General features: G+C 42.8%; 1 protein-coding gene across 2 annotated transcripts in view; it reads left to right on the top strand.

Annotated features, from left to right (window-relative positions):
- Nucleotides 1-25906, top strand: part of PXDC1 (PX domain containing 1) — a 33420-nt gene extending 7514 nt beyond the window's left edge. The window contains exons 2-5 of one of the 2 annotated variants that reach the window (XM_032798405.2): nucleotides 9272-9363; nucleotides 11435-11552; nucleotides 15684-15795; nucleotides 24269-25906. In XM_032798405.2, the coding sequence (XP_032654296.1) occupies nucleotides 9272-9363; nucleotides 11435-11552; nucleotides 15684-15795; nucleotides 24269-24386 (440 nt within the window). In that variant the 3' untranslated portion in view covers nucleotides 24387-25906. Of the gene's footprint in view, nucleotides 1-9271; nucleotides 9364-11434; nucleotides 11553-15683; nucleotides 15796-16819; nucleotides 16923-24268 lie in introns of those variants that run through there. The other variant, XM_032798406.2, reaches the window with a different exon arrangement.
- The last annotated feature ends 439 nt before the right edge of the window (nucleotides 25907-26345 follow it).

The raw sequence follows: 26345 nt of genomic DNA, 5'->3' as shown, positions 1-26345 counted from the left end.
GCCTGGGGAAGCCAGTACACTGGACTGTACCAGTTTACTTTCACCTCTGCTGAACCTATGCACACACTCTCAGTACACACAATCTCATCTGTCTCATAGGGCTGTTCTGCTGTATTTCTCTTTTCAGATTGCTTCTCTTCCAGCTGCTTCCTCCCCCACCCCGTCCCATCTAGTCTGATTTTAATCTTCCTTTCTTCGTCAGTCTTTCGCACGCTGTTTATCCCCCTCATGTCTCACTTTGCTTGGCCTACTTTCTGTTTCCTTTCTTCCTCTTCACAGTTTTCTCTGTCCTTCGCGAGAATGTTGGTGTCACCAATAATTAATTATCTGTGGCACATCAGAGCTCTCCTATCATTCTCCACATTATCTCCTGAAACACAGCTTCTGTTTCATGTTGGATCATCTCTCCTTCCTCCCCTGTTACATCAGTGAATGGAAAAGAGACACTCAGCTGCTTCTGTGTCACATCTGCAGTGCACCAGGAAGGACTGAGGGCTGCATGATCTGGACTACACACACTAGAAGACTGTCACATTTTGCTGCACTTTCTATACCCATAACCTACTGTGTTATATGTGCTCCCTTATACACTGTTTACAAGACCATCTGGGAGTTTAATATATGTGTGAAGGGAGCACTACAGAGGCAATTTAGCAGTTCCCAAAGACAGCAGCTGTTACAGTACTGTGACAATACGGGTATACACTGCATCTATTGTGCCCCATTTCACTGTTGACAATGTCAATGGTTCATTAACAGAGTTCAGAACTTCAGTCTGGTGGACAAAAGGGAACAGATCTCCATTTTCAGACTTCTAGCAATGTAGTCCGACTGAAATTCAGTTTTTTTATTAGTGGCCTTTAAATTCAGCTCTTTCAGGATGGCATTGGTTGCATACGATTGCTAAGGACCTTTTAGTGAAAGGACACACACTTTTTCATTTGCTTCTCAGTCTCCTTTACAAGTTTTACTTGGTTATAGGTAAATCCATTGAAACCAGCTGATGTTCACCAAATCATTCAACAGTGTGGTCCAGTGATGGCAAAAATGAATGGTTCATCTGTAATGTTATAAGATGAATAAAACTTGCTGGTTTCATAACGAAGCCATCCAAAAATCTGGAGTATATGATGAATTAATAAAATTTGTCAGTTTGGGCTTTTTTTGGTCTACGTTCTATGCTGAATTTCTGAGTTTGTATGAATTCAGTGCTAAAAGAGATAGCAGAGACTTCCATTTTAATGCCAAACTCAGTTCATTTCATTTCCTCTTCCTCCCATCACTTTTCCCTCACTTAATTTTGTCTTTTGCGTTCTGTCTTATACCATGTTTCTCATCTGACACCCTATCTGCAAGATCACCGGGGCTGGGACTGTTCTCTTTGCTTGTGACAGTAAAGTCTTGAACACCTAGACTGCTGTTTGTAGGCGCTATCATAATAAATGGTAATGTTGGTATGAATGTATGTAAAAAGCCAGTGAGTTGAGAGACCAGAGTTCTCTGCCTTTAACCTCCTTGGGCTGTGCATGTGTGCACAAACAGTTGAGTTAAATATAGAATGAAATAAAAAACCCCACCTTTTTTACTCTTAAATTCCTGTTTTGGGGAATTTGTCAGGCTGTTGTTTGAAAGGAATACTGCTAGGTGCTATAACTTACCTCTGCATAATCTGAGCTATGGATCTTAAAATAAGAAACCTGTTGTATGAGGATTAAATTTGTGCACTAAGGCCCAGATTTTTACAGGTATTTATCTGCCTAAATGAACATTTTGAAAATCTCACTAAGGATCTAACTCTCCGTGCATAATGTTAAATACCTTTACAAATCTGGCCCTAAATGCTCCCAAGCAAGAACTCTGTTCAGAATGTAACCAATTTAAAACAATGGTTTTTTTCACACTGCCAACATCCAGCTCCCAGCACAGCTTGCCAGCTTCTCCCCAAGAAACACCCCCAGAATGAGCAATGTTGATGACATCACATGAAAATGAAACCCTTGGAGCGCAGAGGTGACCTCTAAAACCTGGATTATTCTCTCCAGAATTAATGCATGGACTGAACCCTCCATGTGTGGATTTCCCCAGCTCCCTGAGGATAGCGGGGAAGAGTGCTGCCTTTGTGACGCCTTCCCCAGCCCCCTGCATGGATAGTGTGGCAGAACAGAAGACGAGGTGTCACAGGGGAGGTGTTGCTCTCATAAGAACTTAGGACAAGGTTTCTCAAATGTAGCCATCGTGGCTGCATGCGGCCGCCAGGGGCTTTTTGTGTGGCCACGACAGCCTCCTGGGTAGCGATGGGAGTAGGGGAAGCATCGGCCCCTTCTCTTCCCTCCTTGTTGCTCCTGGATGTGCTGCCCTGCACTGCTTCTGGAAAGAGGTGGGGCACAACACTGCAGGAGCAAGGGAGTTCTTGACCCACCATTGCCTCTGGCTTCTGCTGCCTCCCTCTTTGGCTCCCCATCCAAGAATTAATAGGTTCTGGGGCTTGCTGAGAAAAGTGAAATTAACAAACTTGCAGGTATCACTTCACGGCAGACTTACTAGCTATCTGTGAAAAGTGATACTTGTATATTTATTAATATAAGGTATCACTTTTCATAGCCTCCCAGGTAGCTACTAAGTTGCTGTGATTATTAACAAATATACAAATATTCACAGCAAGCCCCAGGACCCGCTAAGCCAGTGGTCTCAAACTCCTGGCCTGTGGGCCATCTGTGGCCTGCGAGCCTCCCCAGTGTTCCCCGCAGGACTCCAGCAGTTTTGGGACTGGGTCAATCCCTTGGCCCCACCTGCTGACCCCGAGAGATCCCCCCTCAGGTGCCCCGGCAGCGGAGCTGAGTGGAGTCTGCCTGGTCACTCCAGTCGCTGCTGGATCCTCCCAGGGGCGGGGCAGGGCTGTGCTTCTGCGCGCTGCCCCCGCCCCGAGTGCCCCTGCGGCCAATGGGATGCTGTGGGGGCAGTGCCTGGGGGCAGAAGCACGCGGAGGCCCCCCGGCCTGCCCCACCTTGGAGCCCCAGGTAAGCACTGCACCCCCGACCCCCTCCCAGAGCTTGCATCCCCACCCCCTCCTCACATGTCCTTTCCTGCCTCCAAACTCCCAGAGCCTGCATCCCCTTCCCACATTCCCCCCCCGCCGCCAAACTCCCTCCCAGAGCCTGCGCTCTGTCCCCACACCTCCCCAAACTCCCTCTCAGAACCTGCAGCCCCTCCCCCATCACCCAGCCCCCAAACTCCCTTCCAGAGCCTGCACCCCCTCCCCACACTCTCCCAGCCCCCAAACTTCCTCCCAGAGCCTGCACCCTGCCACACACAGAGCCCAGCCCCCAAACTCCATCCCAAAGCCTGCACCCCAGACTCCTTCCTCCACCCAAACTCCCTCCCAGAGCCCAACCTCTCACCCCTTCTGCACCCAAACTCCCTCCCAGAGCCTGCATCCCAATCCCCTACCCCAGACCTCCTCCCCTACCCAAACTCCCTCCAAGAGCCCTAGGCAGGTGCGGGCAGAGTTTTTAGGGGGAGGGTTCTGGGCAGCATGAGTGACATTGGCCCACTCGGAGGATTTGAGGACTGGCACTGGCCCTTCAGTAAATTGAGTTTGAGACTCCTGTGCTAAGCCCTGGATGGAGAGGGGTGGCTATGGGGGAGGCCACATTATTTTTGTTGTTGAGTCTGCCGAAAAACCCTACAAATATACATTACAGTGATTTGGATGTGAATCAGTGCATATTGTTTTTCCTAAAGTTAATTAAATATTTTAAGAAAAAAGTGTCAGTGCGGCCACCAGTGAGATTTGGTGGCTGCACTCTGAGGCCACGAAAAAATTCGTTGCGAGAACCCCTGACATAGGATTTGCCAGCCTGGATCAGACAAGCTGTCCATTTAGTCCAGTATCCTGTCTGCAACAGTGGCCAGAACCAGCTGCTTCAGTGGATGGTGTAAAAAATCTGCAGTAGGCCAACGTGGGATAATCTGCCCTCCACATAGGTTTCATCCTGATCTCTAATAATTAGAAATTAGTTTAAACCCTGAAGCATGGAATTTAATATCTCTTCCAACATTTTATCTTTAATTATAACCAATCTAGCTATTTTTGGTTAGCCATATAAATACCCAGCTCCCCCTTCCCCTTTTAAATCTTGCTATATTCTTGGCCTCAATTATTTCCTATGACAATCAGTTTCACAGCTTAATTGCTCCTTGTGTGAAAATGTATTTCCTTGTATCCATTCTGAATTTCCCACCTTTTAATGTAATTGAATGTCCCTTTGTTCCTGTATAATTCTGTGCAGAAATGGGGAGGAGGAGTGGCAATAACAGCTGTAGACTGACTGTCTTATCTTCCTCTGAGTCCAGGCTGAGGTTGCTAATGCCATGCCCTGCAGGTGAGGATTTGTAAGATCTAATTGCCTTCCATGCAATTGATTGGGGGCTCAACCTCCAAAATTTGTGGTCCCTCAATCCCTTTTGATATAAGAAAACTTTGCCAGGTGTACTTACTCCATGGGATTGTCCACCTCTTGGTTTACCTTGCTCCCTCCTGTGGGTTTTCCCATGGGAAATGGCAGCCTGGGTCGAGGAGAGGAAGGTACAATGTGATTTATTTAATATGTAATAGTAATCACAGTACAACATCTCACACACTTTGCAGAAAGCATACACTTGCTTTGACCTCCATGGTCCAGTAAGATTCCAAGGTTAGTGAGTTAAACTTTAGAGCGGAAGGGGAGGATGAGGATCTCTAGGCCAGTCCCTTCGCCCCTTACCCATGAGTTAGTCCCGCTGGAGTCAATAGGGCTAATCTTGTGAGTAAGCTGAACAGGATTTGGGACCTGTCTGAGACGTTGCCAACTTAAACACAGCTACATTTTGGAAAACCAAAGACTTATTCATGACATTATCTAGGGATGGTGTGTGAGACTTACAACTCTTATGTATGTATGTAGCTATTTTGCCTTGGAAGTCAATAGATCTTTTTATAAGTGATTCATTATGTACATTTCTCATCAACAGTGCGTGTGATATAGTGAGCTGGGCACCACTGAGTGAAATTCCTCCCCCTGTCAGTTAAAAAACATGCAAATGAATCAAATAAATGCTTTGCTATGTATGTGTGTTACATAGAAGTTCAGCAGTGTGCAAGTTTAGGTGTATGGACATTAAAATATTGTAATTATTCACATTTTAATAACATTTGTATATAACTGAAGGTTTTGTGGTGGGGAGAAGAAGCCCATGGAAATCCAATTTAGCTTAAGAATGATAAAGATGGGTGTTCACAGCATTTAAGTCCCTTGAAATGACAGTTATTTGTCCAAGCATAGTACATATAATAAGACAGCACAGCAAAGTTTCCAGGGAGGATCTAGCACATGCTTTCAATTAGAAGTCAGACTGCAGCAGAAGAAAAGGAGTGTGAGCAACATTTCTCCATGACCTCACTAGGATATTTCCCAGCTCTCAGCTAACCTACGTATGCATGACTGAACAAGTGAAAAATAGTACAGTTGGGTTCCAAGCTACAAGGCATCTTCTTCTGATTTATTTTCCTTTATTTAAGGACTTCTGTCAGAACAAGGTTTCCAGCTCTGCATTAGCAGTGTAAGTGGAGGACTTGGGTGAAATCCTGAAACCCTCTTGGCCAAAAGTTACTCTGACTGATCCTGCAAATTCTTATGCATGTGAGCAGTCCTATAAATTGCCTGCAGTTACTGAAAGTACTATGGCATGTCTTGTACCTGTTAATTTTTAAAATTATATAGTGTGTGCAAATATTACAAATGAAATTATGCTGGCTTCTGTTTACATGTAAAACCATTTGGGTATTTTCCACATATTTAGAATGCAGATGCATAAAGCAGAGGGGCCTGTACCTAGCTGAATTCGTAGTGACTAATGGTATAAGATCAGCAGCTTTAGGCTGCATGTTTGTAGTGAGTGAGAGCGTTTATAGCTATTTATTCATGCATATATAGTACTTATTCATGCATGTAGGCAAAGCCTGTCCTGGAGCTCTCTCTCTGGCAGTGCTGATTTGCATGATCCTAAAAGCAGACCCATGCCACAAATTGGCGCTTGTCAGTCACTGAGAGGAAACATTATTTTCAGAGGTAACAAGTGAGCATGGATGGCTCTTGCAGGCTTTCGGTAAAAAAGCAAAAGGGTAGGAGTTTTTGCTGCTTCTCATCACTCCTAATCTCCTTCGTCCCCACTTTGCTTCTTTTCTTCTGTTACATTGTTTAAGGTTTTAATAAAAATGTTTTTTATTGTGCTAAAAGCTATAAAGTCTTCTGTTCCAGTTTCTGGTAGGTTTTTGTTTTTTGTATTTGGTCTGTAGCTGATTCTTTTCCATGATCTAGAGATTAGAAACATGTACTAGAAGTGAAATCTCTTGCTTATGATGGAAAATATTGGTGGATTCATGGAGCTGTAGAACCCTCTACTGGGTGGCCTGTGAAGTTCCAGAGACTAAAAATCTCATCTGCCATTTCTGATGAAAGAATAAGCCAGGGGTCGGCAACCTTTCAGAAGTGGTGTGCCGAATCTTCATTTCTTCACTCTAATTTAAGGTTTTGCGTGCCGGTAATACATTTTAATGTTTTTAGAAGATCTCTTTCTATAAATCTATAATATATAACTAAACTATTATTGTATGTAAAGTAAATAAGGTTTTTAAAATGTTTAAGAAACTATATTTAAAATTAAATTAAAATGCAGAGCCCCCCAGACCGACGGCCAGGACTCGGGCAGTGTGAGTGCCACTGAAAATCAGCACGCCTGCCATAGGTTGCCTACCCCTGAAATAGGCCATTGTAGACAGAGAGAGCTCTTACATGGACAAATATTCTTCTCTAAGTACTGATTCCTGCCAGCCATCTCTTTAGGAAGATTAGGAGATGTGTCAGTGTCTTGAATCTGCAACACTGGAGCCCAATCCTGAAAACCTTTACTTACACAAATAGTCTGTTCTCGTGCAAGTAGTTCCATTGTGTTCAAGGATTTGCAGAAAGTTTTTATATAATACTGTATGTCTGGCAGGAAAAAAAGATGAATGCCTATGTTAGAAATATTAGTGGAGAAAATCAGATCCTGATATTGGAAATCAACACATGCGAACTTATGTACTTGGTCATGTTAGGCGTAGAGATGGATAACCCGAGAAAGTTATTATGGAAGGAATGGTGGGGGTCATTGTAGTGGTGGATGACCAGCGAGGCAATGATGGATGGATAGTATAGTATATGGCAGATCACCGGAAGGTCAGCTGCTCAGCCCTTGAAATTAGCGATGGATCGTGAAGGCTTTAGAAAATTCTGCTATGATGTCACTAATATTAAGACATGAATACATGGATTTATTTACTTACCTACTTATTCGTAGTAAAAGCCAGGCAAACAGTACAGTGCCACTTTGCATATAGAATCATTGGCCCCATGTCCAAGCACAGGTGGGGCTGGCCTGGAATAAAGAGCTGGCAAAATGGGCTACCAAGCAACTAGAAAGACGTAGAAAATGAGGCTATATCTATATGTTGGTCCAACTTCCCAATAACCCTATTCACCTACATTGTGGTGAGATGGAATCTCTGTAGGTGCCTATTAGTTACAAAATTCAGAGCTAGATAAAGTTTCTGAGCACCCCAATATTAAGGGCTGCTGGTTTTGCTATATCTACTTTCTTTAGGCCCAATCCAACTCCCTTTAAAGTCCATAGAAATACTCACATTGATTTCAGTGGGAGTTGACTCGGGCTCTGGGCAAGGAACCTCTTCCTTCCTTGACCATGGAAGAAATAGGGGAAGTTACAGTGTGCTTAATGGATTTGTATAGAATATAGCAGAATGTGACAACACATCCAACATCCTATTGGTCCATCCTTGGCAATCCTCTGCTCTGCCGTGGATGATGTAAATTTGGGGCCCATTGCCAGTAGTAGTTGCTGTTGAGATAGTCTGTAACCTTTTTTTTTTTTTTTTTTAACTAAAGCTGTACTTTAAGGACCATTGCCAGCCTAAACTCACACTTCTATCTGGAAGCTACGTATGTGCCAGTGCTACGAGCAACACCTAAAATAAGGCTGTGTAGACACTACTACTTATGTTGGTATAACTTATGTCACTCAGGGGTGTGAATAAGCTGCCCCCCTGTGTGATGTAAGTTACACCAATCTAAGTGCTAGTATGGACAGTACTCTGTTGGCGGGAGAGAGCTTCTCCCGCCAGTGTAATTACCACTGCGTGCAAGGGCCAGATTAATTAAATCGATGGGAGAGCTCTCCTATCACATTAGAGTATCTGCACTAGCAGAGAGAAATTGAAAATTTTCTATATTTTTGTCCTTAGTTTGTTCGTTTTATATGTTTGACAGTCTTGCATGGGTCTTTCACACAGTAACAAAGAGATTAAAACATTTTTTAAAAACAGGAAAATATGAGTGTAAAACCACAAAAATTGACAGAGTGGTCAAGGACAGGATTATACCTCAAACTATTTTACACGTTTTTGTTGTCTGCTTTTAAAAGATTCACCCAGGTTTTTCAGTTTCCTGGATTTATTTCTGCAGCAGCCTTTAGGACTGCCTCATTTCCCAACAATAAGGTCTGTTAGGTTGTGAAAAAAATCTCTCAAATATTATGGTGGAAGCCTCTTATTCTGAGACATTTAAAATAGAGACAAAGCACTCTAAATATATTGCACTGACTGGATAGTAAGATGGTGTAGAGGATCTAATGTCTTTTTCCATCTTGATCGTTTCTATGGCTGTGTGATAACGTTCATGGTGGATGATTACCATGACAGTTGTAGCAAAAGCCACTTGTCCTGCAGTCTAGCTGTTTACAGATAGGGTTTTGAAAATCTTCCTTTGATTATTGCTCTTGTACCATATTACGTTCAAAGAAATATGAGACTGCTCTCAAAGAGCTTTGTTTACCTTGTGTTTGATTCTTTCCTCTTCTCTTGTGTGGGTATTTTTCTTTTCCACTCTTCTTTGAGAAATAAAGATGGATCATGGCTCTAGAAAGATGGTTTGGGTTTTTTTGATTTTATATCCCACCCTGTGTTCCAACACAACAACACTCTGAAATTAAGTTAGGGGAGCTACGTCTGGACAATGGGTCGTCATCTCCTGAGGTAAAAGACGTGTATCAATTAGGCATGCTGTTTGATGCCTTTCCACATATTCTTGAGCAAACTAGATCTGTCTACTACATATAGATATCCACTTGCATGTTTTGTATTTTCATTCTTGCTTACAAGTGTTTACCTTGTTTCTAGGACTAATCACAATAAAAGAGGCCCGTGATATAGAAGCCAGGCTTAATGAAGTGGAGAAGCTTCTGAAGATTATTATAAATATGCCTTGGAAAGTAAGTATGTTAAGTACCACCTTACTGAACTTCAGACCTGGTGGATAGTAACTTGCCCTCTTCATTTAGATGGGAAGACTTGGGGCTGTTTGAGCTTTTGCAGAGGCAGAAGTAGCTGTTCAAGATTCTGCATATCATCCTTCCCTGTATCTCAACTCTCATAGTATCTTACCCCTTGTTTCTACCCCTGCTGCCTTTGCTCCTAAGCAGCCTTTGGTATCCTTCTTTTTACTCAGAGGACCCTGCTTTTCCTAGTGCACCAAACTATCACCCTCTCTCTAGTCAGGGACATCCCTCATTTCAACACAAGTTCTTATCTGGAGCCTGTCAGAGTTAATCCATCTAAGTCAGTGGTTCTGAACCTATTTACCATTGTGGGCCACATATGCAGCTCTCTCTGTTATGAGGGCTGAATCCACACAACATATATATACACTACCCCTGTGGTCCTAAGGCTGTCACAGGGGCTGCAGCTGTGTGCTGATTGGACCACAAGCAGCCGGCAGGTTGACAACCAGTGATCTAAGTAATGTTCTGTTACATAACATTTACTGCAAAGTGACCTGTGGCATTGCCATGACTATCATCTCCTTGTCTTTCAGGGTAATATATCTGATCTGCATGGCGTGTTGAATTGAGGGCCCAATCTTGTAATTAGATCCACATGAGCAGACCCCCATGGATTTCAGTAGGGCTCTGTGTTTTCTGATTGCAGGATTGGGGCTGTAGATTGTAAGCTCAGTAAAGCAGGGACCGTGTATTTCCCTGTTTTTATTGCACGAGGCACATTGAAGGTGCTCAATGAAGAATAATAATAATGGATATTATTTATAGTCTTGCCACTGCTATCCCAGGCTTCTGAATGCCTTCCTTTTAATGTTATCAGGATCCTAGATTCAGTCTGCTTTTTAAATTGGACAAGTCACTTAACCTCTCTGTTCCTTGGGTTGCCCATCTGTACAAAAGGTATTATAATATTTATCTCCATGATGAGGTTATGCTGAGTCTTGATTAATATATGCAAAACACTTAAAGATTCTTGGGACGATCTTGTAAAAGAGCAGTTGCTCTTGAAGTTCAACCACACATGCAGGAGTTGGGAGATGAGTTGCATTCTTGGTCCTGGCACTGGCTTTGCTATATAAATGGGGAAGTCACTGAACATATGCGCCTCAGTTTCCCCATTAATAAAATGGGGATAATGATACTTTGCAGGGATACTGAGTGATTTTATTCATTTTAAGTGCTTTGAGTTCTTCAAATGGAATGCAGCATGGAAATACAATGTATTTTTATTTTATATTTTCAACCAAGGTCCTATCATAAGATGGTGTAGCCAATAGACCATGTGCCAGACATGATCATTCTGCCTGACAGTCATATTGCTATATTTCAGTGTCTCAGATACTTACAAAGTGTGTAGTCACGTCTGCTGTGTCAGTGTCTTTACCAAGGAAACTAACTCATGAGCAAACAAAGCACTTACTGGGCAAGAAAACTACTTGAGTAATTGGCAACCATGGTGACTGATAACCAGTGTGAATGGTTGGTCATTTTGAAATCTGCAGATCATGGACCTGGTTGGCTACTTGTTCTTGTGTAGAGCAAAATGCACAGCACAGTAGTCAGTGGAGTTACACTAGTGAAAAGGAGTGCCAGCGAGAGGAGTTTCAGACTTCATGAGATTTTTGGCATGTCCAGATGAGTTCAGTGTAAGAGGTTCCCTCCCACCCTCCCTCACTGGACAAATAAGTTTGTTATAAGGAACATTAACTATATTTTGTACAACGTGCCTCAAAAATCACTGATGGGCAAGTAATAAAAAACAAAATAAAGGCATCCATTAAGTAGTCATAATTTATTAGACAAACCCTGAGAAGCACTGGGCATCTGGAATGCCTAATGTAGTCAATGGGAGTTGCATGTTGTCAATAGGAATTGCGTGTATTCAGCATTTCTCAAGATTTGGCCCGGTGGGAGGTGGGAGGTAGGGGGTAACAGGATAAACAAACCAAGCAGTGAGTCTGGGCCTTAAACTTTGAAAATATTTATTTCTTTGGTTCTTTTTCAGTATTCTAGATCTGAAGTTGTCCTTACCTTCTTTGAAAGATCTCCATTAGATCAAGTGTTAAAAAATGACAATGTCCATAAAATTCAACCAAGCTTTCAGAGTCCAGTTAAAATATCAGGTAAGAATTATTAGCTCGCTAGAATGCACACAAGAATTATTAAATTAAAATATTTGTCTGTTCTTTCCCTCCTCTCCCTCCTCAACATTTCAGAAGAAACCCTTTGCCCCCACTTTCCCTATTCTCTTGCCTTCTAATGTATAGAATATCATAAGGGCAAACATGCTATGCAGCAGAGCTATAGGGCATGTTGAGATGACTCCTTTGGGCATTATACGATCTTCAGACTCTTCTTTCCGCTGCTTGGAGTCCATTAGCCATTCCTTGGGAAGGCTGTGTCCTTGTGCTGTCTGTACTGTTGCATTGCAATGGAAAAACTGAGAGGACATGAACTAAATAAAGTATATTTCTATAACATGCAAAATGGTCACATTTTGTAGTAAGGATGTATTTATAAATGTTTTAAGAAGGGTTAATACGAAGTGAAAAGATATAAAACACATGAGTAATATATCTTACAGATAGTTGTGACTACATCAGTAAATAGAAAATTTCGTACATGATTATATGCCATGGTTCGAAGTAATCATTTGTTAGAGTTTATTAACCCTTTATAAATGGTTTATAAATGTACCCTTAATATAAAGCATGACTGAGAAATTTAACAGCAAACCCACCTGTATAAACAATAGTGAAGAGCATCAAAAAAATTAAATGAAACACAAGAGCAGGTGTAAGTGTGGAACAGTGATTCCATGCCCGGATTGGCTTCCATGTACAAATTCAGTCTCCTCTTCAGTGCAGGGTTTATGTGTCTGTCTCTTCAGATATCTACTCGTATGCTTAGGGGAGCAAGGGAGGGCGTGAATCCATTTACTGTACCTAATCCTCCTTGACCAGGATGTGAGTCAAGTAGAGGTGGGTAAATTCATTAATCTGAACAAAAAACAAAAAAAAAGTAGGTTTTTCCAATATTGGTATATGATGTGCAAATGTATCCTGAGAGGGAGTAAATGCAAACACAGAAAATCAGTCATTTGTTCTTTATATCACCTTGCAAAATTTAGCTTGTTCAGGATCTGCTTTTAGTCATTTTACTAATGTACAGAACAAAAACGTCTAGGCCAGTTCTAATGGCAAAGATATGAATTTCTAGACAGGTTATGTATACGTTAATTAGAAATTACATATACCATTTCTGAGCACAGTTCTTGCATCAGTCACCCACTTAAATGCATGATGTGCTAGACTATATGTCATTTATTTTGCTTCTATATACCTGAAAATGTTCTCTGAACACACACTAAAGAGTATATTCAATGGGACTACGTGTAGAGTAAGTTGCTTCTCGGTGTCAGTAAGGGTGGCAGAATCTAGCCTTAAGAATATATAATGTGAAACAAAATGCTCTTAAACAATGTACTTTAAAAGAAAGTCTAGGAAAAATTGCAGTTTAAAATACTGAAAATTGACAAACTGGGTCTGATTCCCTCAACATTTATACTGGTATAAATCAAGTATAACTCCATTGGAACTGAACTGGTTAAACTCTGCAGAATCAATTTTTTTGTTTTTATAGGGTTTAAGGCTTGTTTTGTTCTCTGAAGAAAAATGTAGTTAAAGATAACTACTTAACAGTAACGTAGTCTGTGTGCATCTCTGCATGCGTGACATGATGGGTCCAAAAGCAGATGGAATGTGGTGATTAAGCAATAGTCTGGGCTCCATTCTGTTGCAGCTCTAAGATTGCAATAAGATGGCAGCTACTAGTTCTGGTGCTGCTCCCTCTTACACTGGTGTAAATCAAGAATAACTTTGTGGAAGCCACTGAAGTTACACCAAAGTGAGTGTAAGAGAATGAAGGTCACTGATATTTTTAATAGTAGGTAAAGAATTGTGTGGAGACCACTATCTTACTTCTCATGTATGAGTGCTCAGATACAAAGAGTGAAGCCTGAACTCGCAGTGAGTAGATTCGGCAAGGCCTATGTGTAGAGGAGCTATGGAAACAATGGGACCTGAACAAGACTACATTTTTAAATCCCAAATTAACTCCTACAGTTTATAGTCAGGCCCTACAGTTTATAGTCACGCCTGACTTGATTTGTTTTTTCCTATCTGTCTGGATATCCTAAAGCACTCTGTGGTAGTCAGTCTTATGGACTGACTGGCTGTTATAGAGAATTTCAAAACAAAGCCCAGAATATGATGTTTAGTTGACACAATTCTAGTCTGAATTTTACACACTGAAATGACTGCATTGTTTAGTTGATGGTTCCAGCAGATGGCACTAAAGGTTAACTTCTAAAATGCTTCGTACTGCAGGAGTAATGCTGTAATATTCTTAGGTCACATCAAGGACACTTGGAAAAAACTGTGACATGCAGAGCTTGCTTTACATTGGATCTAATACAACTCTCTAGGTGACTTGTAACCTCAGAATACTCTGCAAAAATATTTTGTTTTCACTAAAAGAAAACAAACTGTGTCCAACACAGTCCACTCCAGCTTAAAATATTTGAAACAAAGCTCACCAGATGAAAGCAGAATCTGATCCTTGAGTTTGCATCTCAATCTACTGAACAATGTTTGAGAGTGAGTCACAGCTGATGTGGAATTCTGGAGGGATTCAATGTAAAACCACTCACCTATACATTCTATTCAACTTGGGTGCAATAAAAAATAGACTAGAAGTGAGAGATTAATTTTTCCACATAAACATGGAGGCACAAGTGTTAGTCTGAATGCAAAAACATTATCTCTATTGTAAAAAATTCAAACCTCAGGTCTTTTCACAACTAAGGTTGGTAGGTATCACAGGGTGGCTAACTCTTTGGGTTCAAAATGCAAATCTTTTGTGTCCAGACCCACCCCATCTAACTTTCAACAGCGGGATAGTTCCTGGTTGTTTTTGCAGATAATGCTCAGAACTAAAAAATAGGGCCTGGTTCTCCTCTTAATTTGGTGTATATCAGGAAAAAAAATCTATTGAGATCACTGGCAGTGTGAAATGAGTGCAAGTGAGAGGAGAATCCAAAGATGTGCCAGCCCCAGTATACTTTTGCTGCTCCCAGTGAATGAAAAGGTGTTCTAATGAACATGGGGCTAAAATCTCTGATGTAAATGGGTAAGAAACCATTAAAGGCAATGCTGCTGTATCCATGTCTACCAGTTGAAAATTTGCCCCCTGAATGTAACTTGGTTTCATGCAGAATTTATAAAGTAAATGCCGGTATGTTTCTTCACTTCTAGCCTGAGAGCTTTAACTTTGAAGTTTAGTTGTTTAGGATTGTTAATTAATGATCACTCATTTGAGTTGCAAGTGTTGGGCCTAATCTTGATTGAAGTCAATGGCATTCAGGCCCCAAAAGTGTAAGCTTGCTGAAGTGAGCTTGCTGAGTATTTATGATATCATAACTTTGTGTATTCACTTAGAGCTGAATCTAGTGCCCCATAAAGTCAATAGGTGTCTGTCCACTGATTTCAATGTGGATTGCGTCAGACCCTCCTACCTATAAAGAATGACTGTAGAATTCAGCCATTCTGAGCTGGTAGCTTTTGCAGAGAGGTAATGAGTACACACGGCTCAAGGAAATAGAGAATTGGGCCCAAGGAAAATTGCTGTTGGAAAACCTATTGTTTAACTTTCTTCCCAGGTTGTTGTTGATTTAGTGTTGTAATTATTTCTTTTCTTCATCTTTTTGTTTAATTATGATAACTTGCTGTTTGGGAAGAATACCATCAAGAGTACTGTTGGACTATAAACTTATGGAGCAGATGCCATGTCACTGAAGTGGCACAGGCTTTAATGGGAAAAGAATTTGGCCTTCTCCCAGATGGGAAGATTTGTTAAATATTCTCACGTTAGGGTTCTGAACTGCAAATATTCAAGCACATGAGTTCAGTAGGACTGATCACAAGTAAAATTGCTCAGGTGTTGCTCAAGTGGCTATGAAGCCACCAAATGAGCCCAGCTCATCATTAAGCTACAAAATAATAAAAAGACTTCTTCTTTTAAATTAGCTTGCACATATGTTCACTGACATTTCAGTATGTCCTGTTTGCAGCAATGTCAGCTTTGTGCGATGCGCATCCACCCTATTCCTGCCCCGTTGCCCTCCCCCTCCCCCCTTTTTCTGGAACCATCTCAGACTTTCAGCATTTTACCTGTTTCTTCCCTTCTTCCCACAGAAATCATGCGATCTAATGGATTTTGTTTAGCAAACACTGAAACAATAGTCATTGACCACAGTATACCAAACGGAAAAGACAAGCACCTGGATGTAGATTCAGCAGAGCACTTGTAAGTATACATTGTTCCTGAGTATTGGTGTCTTTAAATTAATTGTAACCTTCTCCTAACAAAATTTTAGTACCCAGACAAACACAGTGCTGTGGGAAGACCTGTGTTGGTAAAATTGCCAATCTGGCTGATTAAAGGTTGGTTAATTTGGCTGGTCTGTAAGGGTCTTGTCTATGCTGCAGCTGGGAGTGAGCCTCCCAGCCTGGGCAGACAGACGTGTGCTAGCAGGGCTTAACCTGCCATGCTAAAAATAGCTGTGTGGACATTGCAGTGCCAGCAGAGGCTCAGGCTCGCAGCTCAAGCTCGGACCCAGGGAGCAGGGTAGGTCTGAGCTCAGGTGGCTAGCTTGAGCCTACGCCATGCTGCAACATCTACTCAACTATATTTGGCATGCTAGCATGAGCTCCACTAGCCCAACTCTGTCCACCTGGGCTGGAAAGCTCATCTGTAGATGCAGTGCAGACGTACCCTAAGGGCCCATTGCAGCGGTCATAAAAATCAACAGAAAGACTCCCAATGGGAGTTGCAGTGTCCCTAAAAGAGACTGGCCCTTTTCTGATGGAAAAACTGTGGATGCAACATGGGCCCTCAAGGGCGATAGGTACAAAGGGTCTGATTTGTGCGAAAGAGTGCTGAGAACCAGTAGCTGACCCAGCACTCTGATCACTCAGCTTTAATTAGTTCCCCCAAAAAAGGCCTGCTGGAGGAGTGGAGTATTTAATTATCTAATCAAACTGTGGGCTGGGAGGACTGATGAGCTAAGGAGCTAATTATCCTACTAGCTGAGAGGATAGTTAAAAAGCACAGAAAGGAAGTGCAAGGGAGGATGCTAGCAGAGTTCAGAGGAAGCAAGAGGTCAGGATGGTGAGAGCGCTCTCTTAGAGAAAGGGCTGAGGACTAGGGGAAACTGCAGAGAGAGCTGCTGCACAGGATTGTGATGGTGGTTTGGTGGAGGTAATATCAGTAAAACTCATGGAGGTGCTAACAAACAGGAAGCATCCCAGACTGTTTGTGTGGATCTCAGAACAGGAGCGGACACTGGCCTGTTACACTTTGTCTTTGGTGAGAGCTGGATTGAACCAAGTGTGTAGAAAAATGAAGGATCCTTAGAGAAGTGAAATCCTCCTAAGAGGCAAGTAATTTATTACTCAGAAACTAAAATATACCTTCTTATTCGTGATTGCTTCCCCTTTGGGTCTGCGTTGTAGGCACTTTGGGGATAAAGCTTTCAAATAGAGTTTGAGTCGATGAGTATGTTGACAGACTAATTTTTATGGAAATACATTCCTGTGAAATTCTGTCATGCCAACTGATTGATGTTTCACTTTAATAGCTTCAACTAGATGTAGGTAACAGTGTATTCAAGACTTTTAAATATTTGCATTGAAAAACCTTGAACTACCCATTAGTCAAGCCAGTAAAAACCAAGGGAGGAAAAACGTCATGGATAAAATGGACAGAAACTTGGTTTCCAAACTTAAGGTCTTCTCCAGACTTCATTTAGAATGTGATCTGTATCAGTTTGCTAAAGGGTTTAAAGCAGGGGTCTCAAAGTCCTGGCCCGTGGGCCATCTGCAGCCCGAGAATCTCCCCAGTGTAGCCTGTGGGGCTCACAATTGAGGCTGTGTCTTCCCTTGGCCCTACGCCTTGCTACCCCCTCATGCGCTCCCCTCCTCCCGCCCCCCATGGCATTTCTCCTGGCAAATATTAGAATGGGCCTTGTGGGCCCTCCCACCTACCACCAGCAGCGCAAGCAGAGCTGAGTGGTGCCGTGGCCCTCCTTGACGCTCGGGGCTGGGGTGGTGGTGGTTGTGCCTTGGTGCACTTGCCCCTGTCCGTAGCGCCCCTGCGACCAATGGGAAGCTGGTGCGCGCGCAGTGCCTCGGGGGCAGTAGCATGCGGAAGCGCCCCTGGCCTGGCTTCCTCCTTGGAACCCTAGGGTAGTGCTGCCCCCCCAAACCCCCTCGCCAGGAGCTGCACCCCGACCCCCTTCCCCATTACCCTCTCCTGCCCCCAAACTCCCTTGCATGAGCCTGCACCCCTCCCCACACTCCTCCCAGCCCCCAAACTCCCTCCAGAGCCTGCAACCCCACCCCCTCCTCCTGCACCCCCACCCTCTGCCCCAGCCCAGAGCCTGCCCAGCACTCAAACTCCATCTCAGAGCCTGCACCCCAGACTCCCTCCTCCACCCAAACTCCCTCCCAGAGCCTGCATCCCAATCCCTTACCCCAGACCACCTCCCTTACCCAAACTCCCTCCAAGAGCCTTAGGCAGGTGGGGGAGTGGAGTTGGTGTGGGGGGGTTCTGGGCGGCATGAGTGACATTATTGGCCCACTGGGAGGATTTGAGGACTGGCACTGGCCCTAAGGTAAATCCCTAGTTTAAAGGATATTGAGGCCCCTGTTGTCATCAATGGGAATTTTGCTGTTGACTTCAATGTGGCCAGGATCTTGCTCCTTGTTTCAAACTTTGATCCTTGATAACATAGTTTGAACTGCAGCACGTATGGAGCCCTAATCCAATGGCTGGAAGTAGGCGTAAAAAGATCCAGTGTCTGGAAGCTGAAGTCATCAAAGCTGAAACTGGAAAGCAGACACATATTTTTAATAGCAAGGGTATTTAACCGTTGGAACAGGTTACCAGGGGCCACAATAGATTTTTCCAACACTTAGATTCTTTTAGAAAGACATCCAGTCTTGATTTAAAAATATTTTGTAGCCCAGCCAAAAGTTGTTAGGCTACAATCGGAGATCAGCTGATGTAATGCTGTGCTATGTGCGAGGTCTGACTGGATGATCAGAACGGGCCCTTCTGGCCTTAAAATCTGTGAAATACATAACTGATGCAGGGTTTTCAGATGAACTGTGGTGAAAGAAATAAGCCAATGAAACAGGATGTCTTTACCCATTCATATTTTAAATTCAGAGGTAGCATGTTTTCTCTTGCAAGGAACAGTTCAGAAGTTAATAACTGCAAATCTATACGTGCACTGTTCTTAGGCTGAAGTGAGGTCCTTCCTGCAGTTATTTTTATAGAAGGGATAGAACTGGAATCACTTGTATAAGATGTGGTTTTGTCAAATGGAGTTAGTGACGATTTCCTATATTGCAGCTGTAAATGTAGGTTGATAATCTTGAGTGAAAGTATACATTTTTTGGAGTGTTATGGAATCCTTTTGCAGTCTGGATTGTGCTTTCTGTCTGAAATAAGAGCTAATTCCTGTTTGACTGACTAGTCTCACCTGAAATGAAAACTGATAGATCCACACTTTTCTTCAGCAACTCAAATATCATAAGCTAAGTAGGGCTTGGCTAGATTTGAACTTGTAGGTATTCTGTGCAAATTTCCTATCCATGCTTCAGAAAGTGGTACTGGAGGTTCAATAGATGGCACTCTTTCCTTTAAGGCTTTACTGAACTGGTGTCCAACATTCAGAGGCTGTCATAAATATAAAGGGAAGGGTAACCACCAGGGGTGAAAGTAACTTACAGGACTTACCTGTGCTGCTGGAGTCCTGAGGAGGGTGTGGCCTCATCTGGAAGAAGTATGGCCTCAACCAGAAGAGGTGGGGCCTCACAAGATTTAAAGGCCTTCGGGCATCGGCTGTGGCTGGGAGCCCCAGGGCCTTTAAATCAACCCGGGGCTCCCAGCTGCAGAAGTGGCTGGAAGCCCCCGGGGCTCAGGGCAAATTAAAGGGCCTGGGGCTCTGGCCACCACTTTAACACCGCCCCCCCACAGCTCTGGCAGCCAAAGCTGTAGGAGGGATTTAAAGGGCTCAGGGTTCCCTGCAGCCATGGGAGCTCTGGGCCTTTTGAATCCCTGCCCAAGTCCTGAGCGGCCCCAGCCCAGCCGCCGGAGTTCCAGGGGGGGATTTAAAGGGCTCGGCTCCCCGCAGCTGTGGGAGCTCCGAGCCCTTTAAATTCCAGCCCCAGCCCAGGCGCCGAGCTGCGGAAGGGAATTTAAAGAGCTCTGGGCTCCCTGCAGCCATGGGAGCTCTGGGTCTTTTGAATCCCTGCCCAAGTCCTGAGCGGCCCCAGCCCAGCCACCGGAGCTGCAGGTGGGATTTAAAGGGCTCTGGGCTTCACCCAGAGCCCTTTAAGTCCCCGCCGTGGAAGCCGGTGTGGTCCAGCATGGCGTACTGGCTCTTGCTGGTACACCGGACCAGACCAGCTTACTTTCACCTCTGGTAACCACCTTTCTGTAAACAGTACTATAAAATCCCTCCTGGCCAGAGGCACAGAATCCTTTTACTTGTAAAGGGTTAAGAAGCTCAGGTAACCTAGCTGGCACCTGACCAAAAGGATCAATAAGGGGACAAGATACTTTCAAAGCTGAGGTGGGAGAAAAGGCTTTGTTTTGTCTGTTCTTTGTCTGTCTGTTCTGTGTGCTTGCCGGAGACAGATCAAGAAGGCAAGCAATCCAACTCACTTAGAATTAGTAAGTAATAATAAGGGAATGTGTTAGCTTACTTTTACTTTGGCTTGTGATTTTCTTCGTCTAGAGGGAAGTTTATCCCTGGATTTGTAACTTTAAACTTTTGCCTAGAGGGGAGATCCTCTGTGTTCTTGAGTCTTTTGTTATTCTGTAAAGTACTTACCATCCCGAATTTAGAGGTAATTCTTTTACCTTTTCTTTAATTAAAATTCGTCTTTTAAGAACCTGATTGATTTTTTCATCATTTTAAGATCCAAGGGTTTGGGTCTGTGTTCACCTGTACCAATTGGTGAGGATATTATTCTCAAGCCTCCCAGGAAAGGGGGTGTAGGGGCTTGGGGGATTATTCTCAAGCCTGCCCAGGAAAACGGGTATAGGGTTTAGGGGGATATTTGGGGAAGGTAGGGCTCCAAGTGTTTCTCCCTAAATGTTTGTTTAAATCACTTGGTGGTGGCAGCATTTCTTAATCCAAAGAGTTTTTAACCTAAGCTGGTAGAAATAAGCTTAGGGGGTCTTCATGCGGGTCCCCACATCTGTACCCTAAAGTTCAGAGTGGGGAGGGAACCCTGACAGAGGCATTAGATTGTGAGTGGTGCTGTGTTTTGTAAGATCCATAAAATGGAAATCCTGATCACTCTTCACTAAAGATGATATTAGCACTTTTGCAAGTAGGAGAGTTAGTGCTGGTGATCTGGCCAAATGCCAGTTTGAATAATTGTATTTTGCCCCTTTAATTTCCCCTGTAATTTTAGAGCCTGTTTTGTGCCTTATGTGACATTGAATTGCCCGGGAAGGATTCAGATTTAGAATGTCATTTGGCCGTATTCTTCACATCCTGTCCTGAAATGTGTTGTACTGTTGCAGTATGCTGTGAAACAATTGTGTTCCATCCCAGAGGTGACAGAAACGATCCCCTTGTGTATAGTTTGTAAAGTTCTTTGTAATCCTTTGAGAGAAAAGGTGCTAAATAGACTCTTCTACTCATTATAATGTAGACACTGGTTTGTTGTACATGAGCCTTCTCTTACAAGGGTTGTTTGGACCCTTTGGGCCAGCAGCAGTTGGTGAAAACTGTGGAGTTGGTCATGCCGCTTTCTAGTAAAAATCCACTGTAACAGAAAATGTGCATTTTTAAGGACAATCCTACTGTAATGTTATAAGCATGTAGAGCTCTGGATAGGCGATTTTTATGTTAGCAAATGCAAATAAGTTAAATAGACAGCTATGCTGAAATACTAATGTTGGGAATAGAACATTGCCAGAAGTGCAAAATCCTACCATTTACTAGCAGGAAGAGAAAATGCTACCACTGACCTTTAAGATCTAGCCATAGAGAGCAGAGGCGCTATATAGATACTAATCTTATGCGGGCTGATACATGGGACCAGGTTTTCTTCTCCCACCAATTTTACACTAGTGTTACTTCACTGACATCTGTGGAGATATTCTTGGCTTACAATCATGTAAATTATGAGAGGGGAATCAGCTAATACTTTCTTCATCAGCAGCGCACTGTCGCTGATTCTCCTGTCACTTACCCATGATTTACACTGGTGTAATCATATTGTAAGCAGAGAAATTACCCGTTTCGCATCAGTGTGTACAATGAGAGGAGAAATAGGCTCTTTGTGAGGATGTTGTATCTTTTGAGGGACTAGGGAATAATTGGTGAGGACAGAGGAAGGAATCTGCATGTAATTAATAGTCTGAAGAACTATTATTTCAGAAACTCTCACTTGGGGAAAAAGACTTGTTTGTAATGACTCAGATGCATGTTATGTATCCTACTGCTGTGCTCTCTGAAGCAGTCTCCTTAACTGAGTTCAGCTTCACATGAAGATTTTAAAATATTGCAGAGTCTATGGTGTATGACCCACTTTAAACAGAAGTGTCATCTGTTCTTCAGTAGAGATACTGATGGGGGAAAGATAGAATCTTAACAGACCTGTCTCTTGCTTTTCTAGTTTTCTCACCCTGAACATAAGACCATGGAAAATAGATAGAAGCCTGGTGGCAGAATGCAACGGAGTGTTTAAAACATTCCTGCCAATGACTGGTGAGGCTTCTGAAACCAAAAGAAAGAGTTTGATGGAGAAATTGGATGTGGGTTTGGAAGCTTATGGCTGCTATTTCTTTGCCCCAGCACTTTTGGTTTATCTCTGGAATAGCATGCCCCAATGGCAAACTGTGAGAAGAGTTGCTGGGATGACTGTAGTCATGTTACTCAGCTGCAGCAGTCTAATCAGTTCAGATTAATGTAATGACCCAGCTTTGCACTGAACTATTTAAGGCTCCATCTGTTTGGTCTCTCTTCAGAGAATTCGATGATGTCTAACAAGATGTCGGAAAATATGAGTATTGGCTCCATCCCAAGTGAGGCAGGTCCCATAATGCAGCAGCATGAAGGTGGTGCAGAAGATGTCAAAGGAGGAGAAACTGAGAATAGGTTCATCTTTTATTCTGGTTGAACTAAACTTGGTTTGCCAAAACCTTGTGTGAGTAAGGGATGGCAATCAGGCTGTAGGGATTAGAGAGGGATACACAGACTCTGCAAGAAATTGTAGTCATTCCATCAGAATTTAGTTCCTTATTCTGGTTTGTTGCAGAAGCCAAATGCAAAGTCTTATATATAAATGGAAAGGATTATATTTCCATTTTCAGAACCAAAACAAAACCAGATTCCATTCAGACTCTGTCCTCTGTGTTCTCAGAACAGAAGCATTTGAAATAGCTGCCAAAGGCTGTGAGAATGAAATGAGAGGATTTGGGCCTCAATTACATGACTCATTTTTCCAGTGCTTGCTTGCTAGCTTCCTTCCTTCATCACCAGCATGTTTTAACTTAGGAGAGAGTATGGTGGTTCACTTGCATATGAGTGTATGGTTGAGTGGGATTAGCCCTAGAGGTTCTTCTTAAGTGATTCACATGCAGTCATTCACATACCATAGTTTGAACTTCTCTTGGCTAGTAAAATTTAATCAACTCCTGTCCTAGATCTCTGACATTGCCTGATAGAACATTGACTTCCTGGGAACACAGCCTTCCTGTGGTTGGTTGGTAGTAGGGTGTCATGGAGAAAAGAATTCTCGAGAACGACTTGACCACTGTTTTTGACCTAGGCCAACTTTCATATGACACACTAACAATGCATCACAAATCCACAGTGCTCAAGTACTCTGATGACAAAAGCCATAGGTGGCAACTGTCATACTACGGTGCTCATCCTTGTGGTAATAATTTTTAATAAACACTGTTGGATAACTTACTACCTCCATATGGGTACCATACTATATTGTGAGGTTTGGTTTGGTTTTTCATTCAGCGCATGTATTTAAGAAGATAGCCATCCTATTTTACTGAAAACAAACTGATCCTCCCTCCATTAATTTCCATGATTTAGAAAGACACAGGCCAACTGTTAATGGGAGGGGGGGGATGTAGGGAGAGGGTCTCTCTAGTCATGTAAAACTCAATGATTCTGAAACTGGCAGTAGATGCTATAGTACTTTGGCCAATGTATCAAAGAAGTGTAATTACAATCTGTCAATGGTTCACAGACTGTGATCTGTGAGCCACCAGTAGTCCATATGGGCCTTCCTTGGTGGAGTATTCTGAAAAACAAAGCACTGCTTCATTAGGGTGAAGCACTGAGGTACTGGAAGAAGGGGTGGATCCCTGGGAGGATCATTCTCTTACAAAGTAGTCGGCACAAAGATAAAGCTGCAATAAAGCATTAGAAATACTGTTACTCTGGTCTGCTGTGAACTGAGGCTAGTTGGTAATACTTATTCAAACCATTGCCCTGAAAGGTGGGCAAGCAACATTAGCTGAAGATGCAGCCCAAGAAAGCATTCTTGTTTGTGGACTTGTTTCTACATGGTTCCCTAGCAGGTATCTTTCCTCATTGTTTCCTGGAGTCAGTCTTCAGTTATTTTACCTCTCTTTCCACAATTTCTGTTCATTCTTTCCTTTGTCCCCCACTCCTTTGTCCCGTGTTGTGTAAGTGATTTGACACTTTTTTTTTTTTTTTTAATTTTAGGTTTGAAACTGTTAGTGAGTTTACTTCAGAGCTAGAAGACACTGATGATCCAGCAGCTTATGTCACCAACTTGACATATTACCACCTGGTCCCATTTGAGACGGATATTTTGGACTGAGGCTTTCCAGAGACCCAGTCAGCTAGCATCCAGCTGATTTCTTTGCGCATAGACTCTGCTTTCCCATTGCTCTTCTATGAATAAAGCTGTGTGATTTAAAACAGCAGAGAAGTTGCTGCAGATATGCCATGAAACTGATTTTGCAGCTTAGCTCTTCGTTGTGACTCAAGGAGGTACCTTGCAAGGAAGTAACTGCTTCAAGAAACTCCTTTTTCCCGGAAAGGAATGTAGCAAGATCTTAGGGCTACTTGGATCCAAGGAAATCATTTTGGCAAAGGCCATGGCAACCACTACATTGACAAAACCATAAGCGATCGTGCTATTGTTGGGCACCAGTGGTCACTGGTATACAGTGCAACTTGTACAAAAGACTGCCCTTATTAGCAGTCACAACAAAATATCCCCAGATGTACTGAGTACACTTCCACTCCACCTTTAGTAGAAGACCACCTCTGTTAAGCAATCAATGTTTGTCAGTCCCTTCATGTGGTCACTTAAGACAGGTCCCACAGTTCAGCTGTGAGATGACAGGTGCCTTACATATAATGTTACAAATACCATAGAGTGCCTACAGGAAACCAATGCACAATCTGATTATTTTACCTCTGTTAATCCTTGGGTGTTGTTTAATCGTCCGAGAGCTGACTTCTTTCCTTTCCTTTCCTGAAATAGGAGAGCAGACTGGCATTGCAATGGAAAGCTTATAATGCTGCAGTACCTTGAATTACTTCAGAGTTCTGGAAAGCTGATAGGAAGGCTAAATTGCCTTGCTAAGAATGGTCAGTGCATGCCAGGCACTCGGATCTGGTTTTTCTCTTGGACCAGGAAATCTGAGCAGTGCTTGCAGTTGTTTACACAAGATGGATAATTACCTTTGCGTATTACTTTCCAGAGAATGGGGAGATTTAAGCCATGTAGAGACTGAGAATTAAAGATAAACTACAGCTTATCTTATGAGGACAGGAAAAAAGGAAACCACCCCAGCTCAGATAGTCTGCTTAACCTACACCCATAGACCTAAAGAGCCTGATTCTGATCTTGCCTACATGGATTTCATACCAGTGACATTTTGTTCACCTCAATGGAATTATGCCAGTGTAAGAAAGGGCGGAATCAGACCCTAAAGGCTCTTTACTACTGAGTAGTGCAACGTTAACCTCTCTTAGAGCTCAACCTTGTAAGTTGCTGAGCACCCTGAACTCCCAATATGAGCGCAACACCCTGCATGATCAGGCCCTGACCTTTCATCAAGCATTTAATGTAGTAATGGCCAGAATTAATTTAAAGAGATATGAACTGAGAAGAGTGCATTTTGAGCTGGTTATCTGTACAATAGCTTTGCCTTGGTCCTGAAGAACTTGGCACAGCTCCTCTCCTGTATACTCTTCGGTGCTCTGTGTATAACAACAGTAGACAGAATTTGCTAATGTACATAATAAATTATTGAGAATCCTAATTCCTTTACACGGTATGTTTTTAAAATATATATTTAATTAAATAAAATAACTCACCTTAAGTATATCTTCCATTTAAAGTGTTGACTTCCATTTATTTTTCATGGAGAGTAAGTCTCTGAGACCTGAGTCCTCTGCTTTTCCCTCCAATAATTTTGGAAACAGGTTGCGTAACTGCTGCTTTTCCTGTGCTGCTTATGGGCTCATGCTGCAGGTATAATTAACACCCAAGTGAAAGCTACAGGGCTGGATACTGATCTCACCTCTGTGTAAACATGGATTAACACCACTGCCTTCAGTGGAGCTCTTTGGGATTTATACAGGTGAAAATGAGATCAAATCTGGCATCTATAGTTTCTCAGGATGGAGGAGTTCCTTAAACTGGAATGTAATGGGAAACTTCCTTGTTTCGTGTTCTTGAACTAGATTTATTTTCTTTGCCCACTGGCTACAGTTCTTCAGTCTATGCTTCCAGCTGATTATTATTGGGTAGCAGCAATATCTG

Source organism: Chelonoidis abingdonii, chromosome 2, assembly GCF_003597395.2.
Source record: "Chelonoidis abingdonii isolate Lonesome George chromosome 2, CheloAbing_2.0, whole genome shotgun sequence".
Taxonomy (NCBI): domain Eukaryota; kingdom Metazoa; phylum Chordata; order Testudines; family Testudinidae; genus Chelonoidis; species Chelonoidis abingdonii.
The sequence above is the reverse complement of the archived record's forward strand: the minus strand, read 5'-3'. Positions and strand labels throughout refer to the sequence as shown.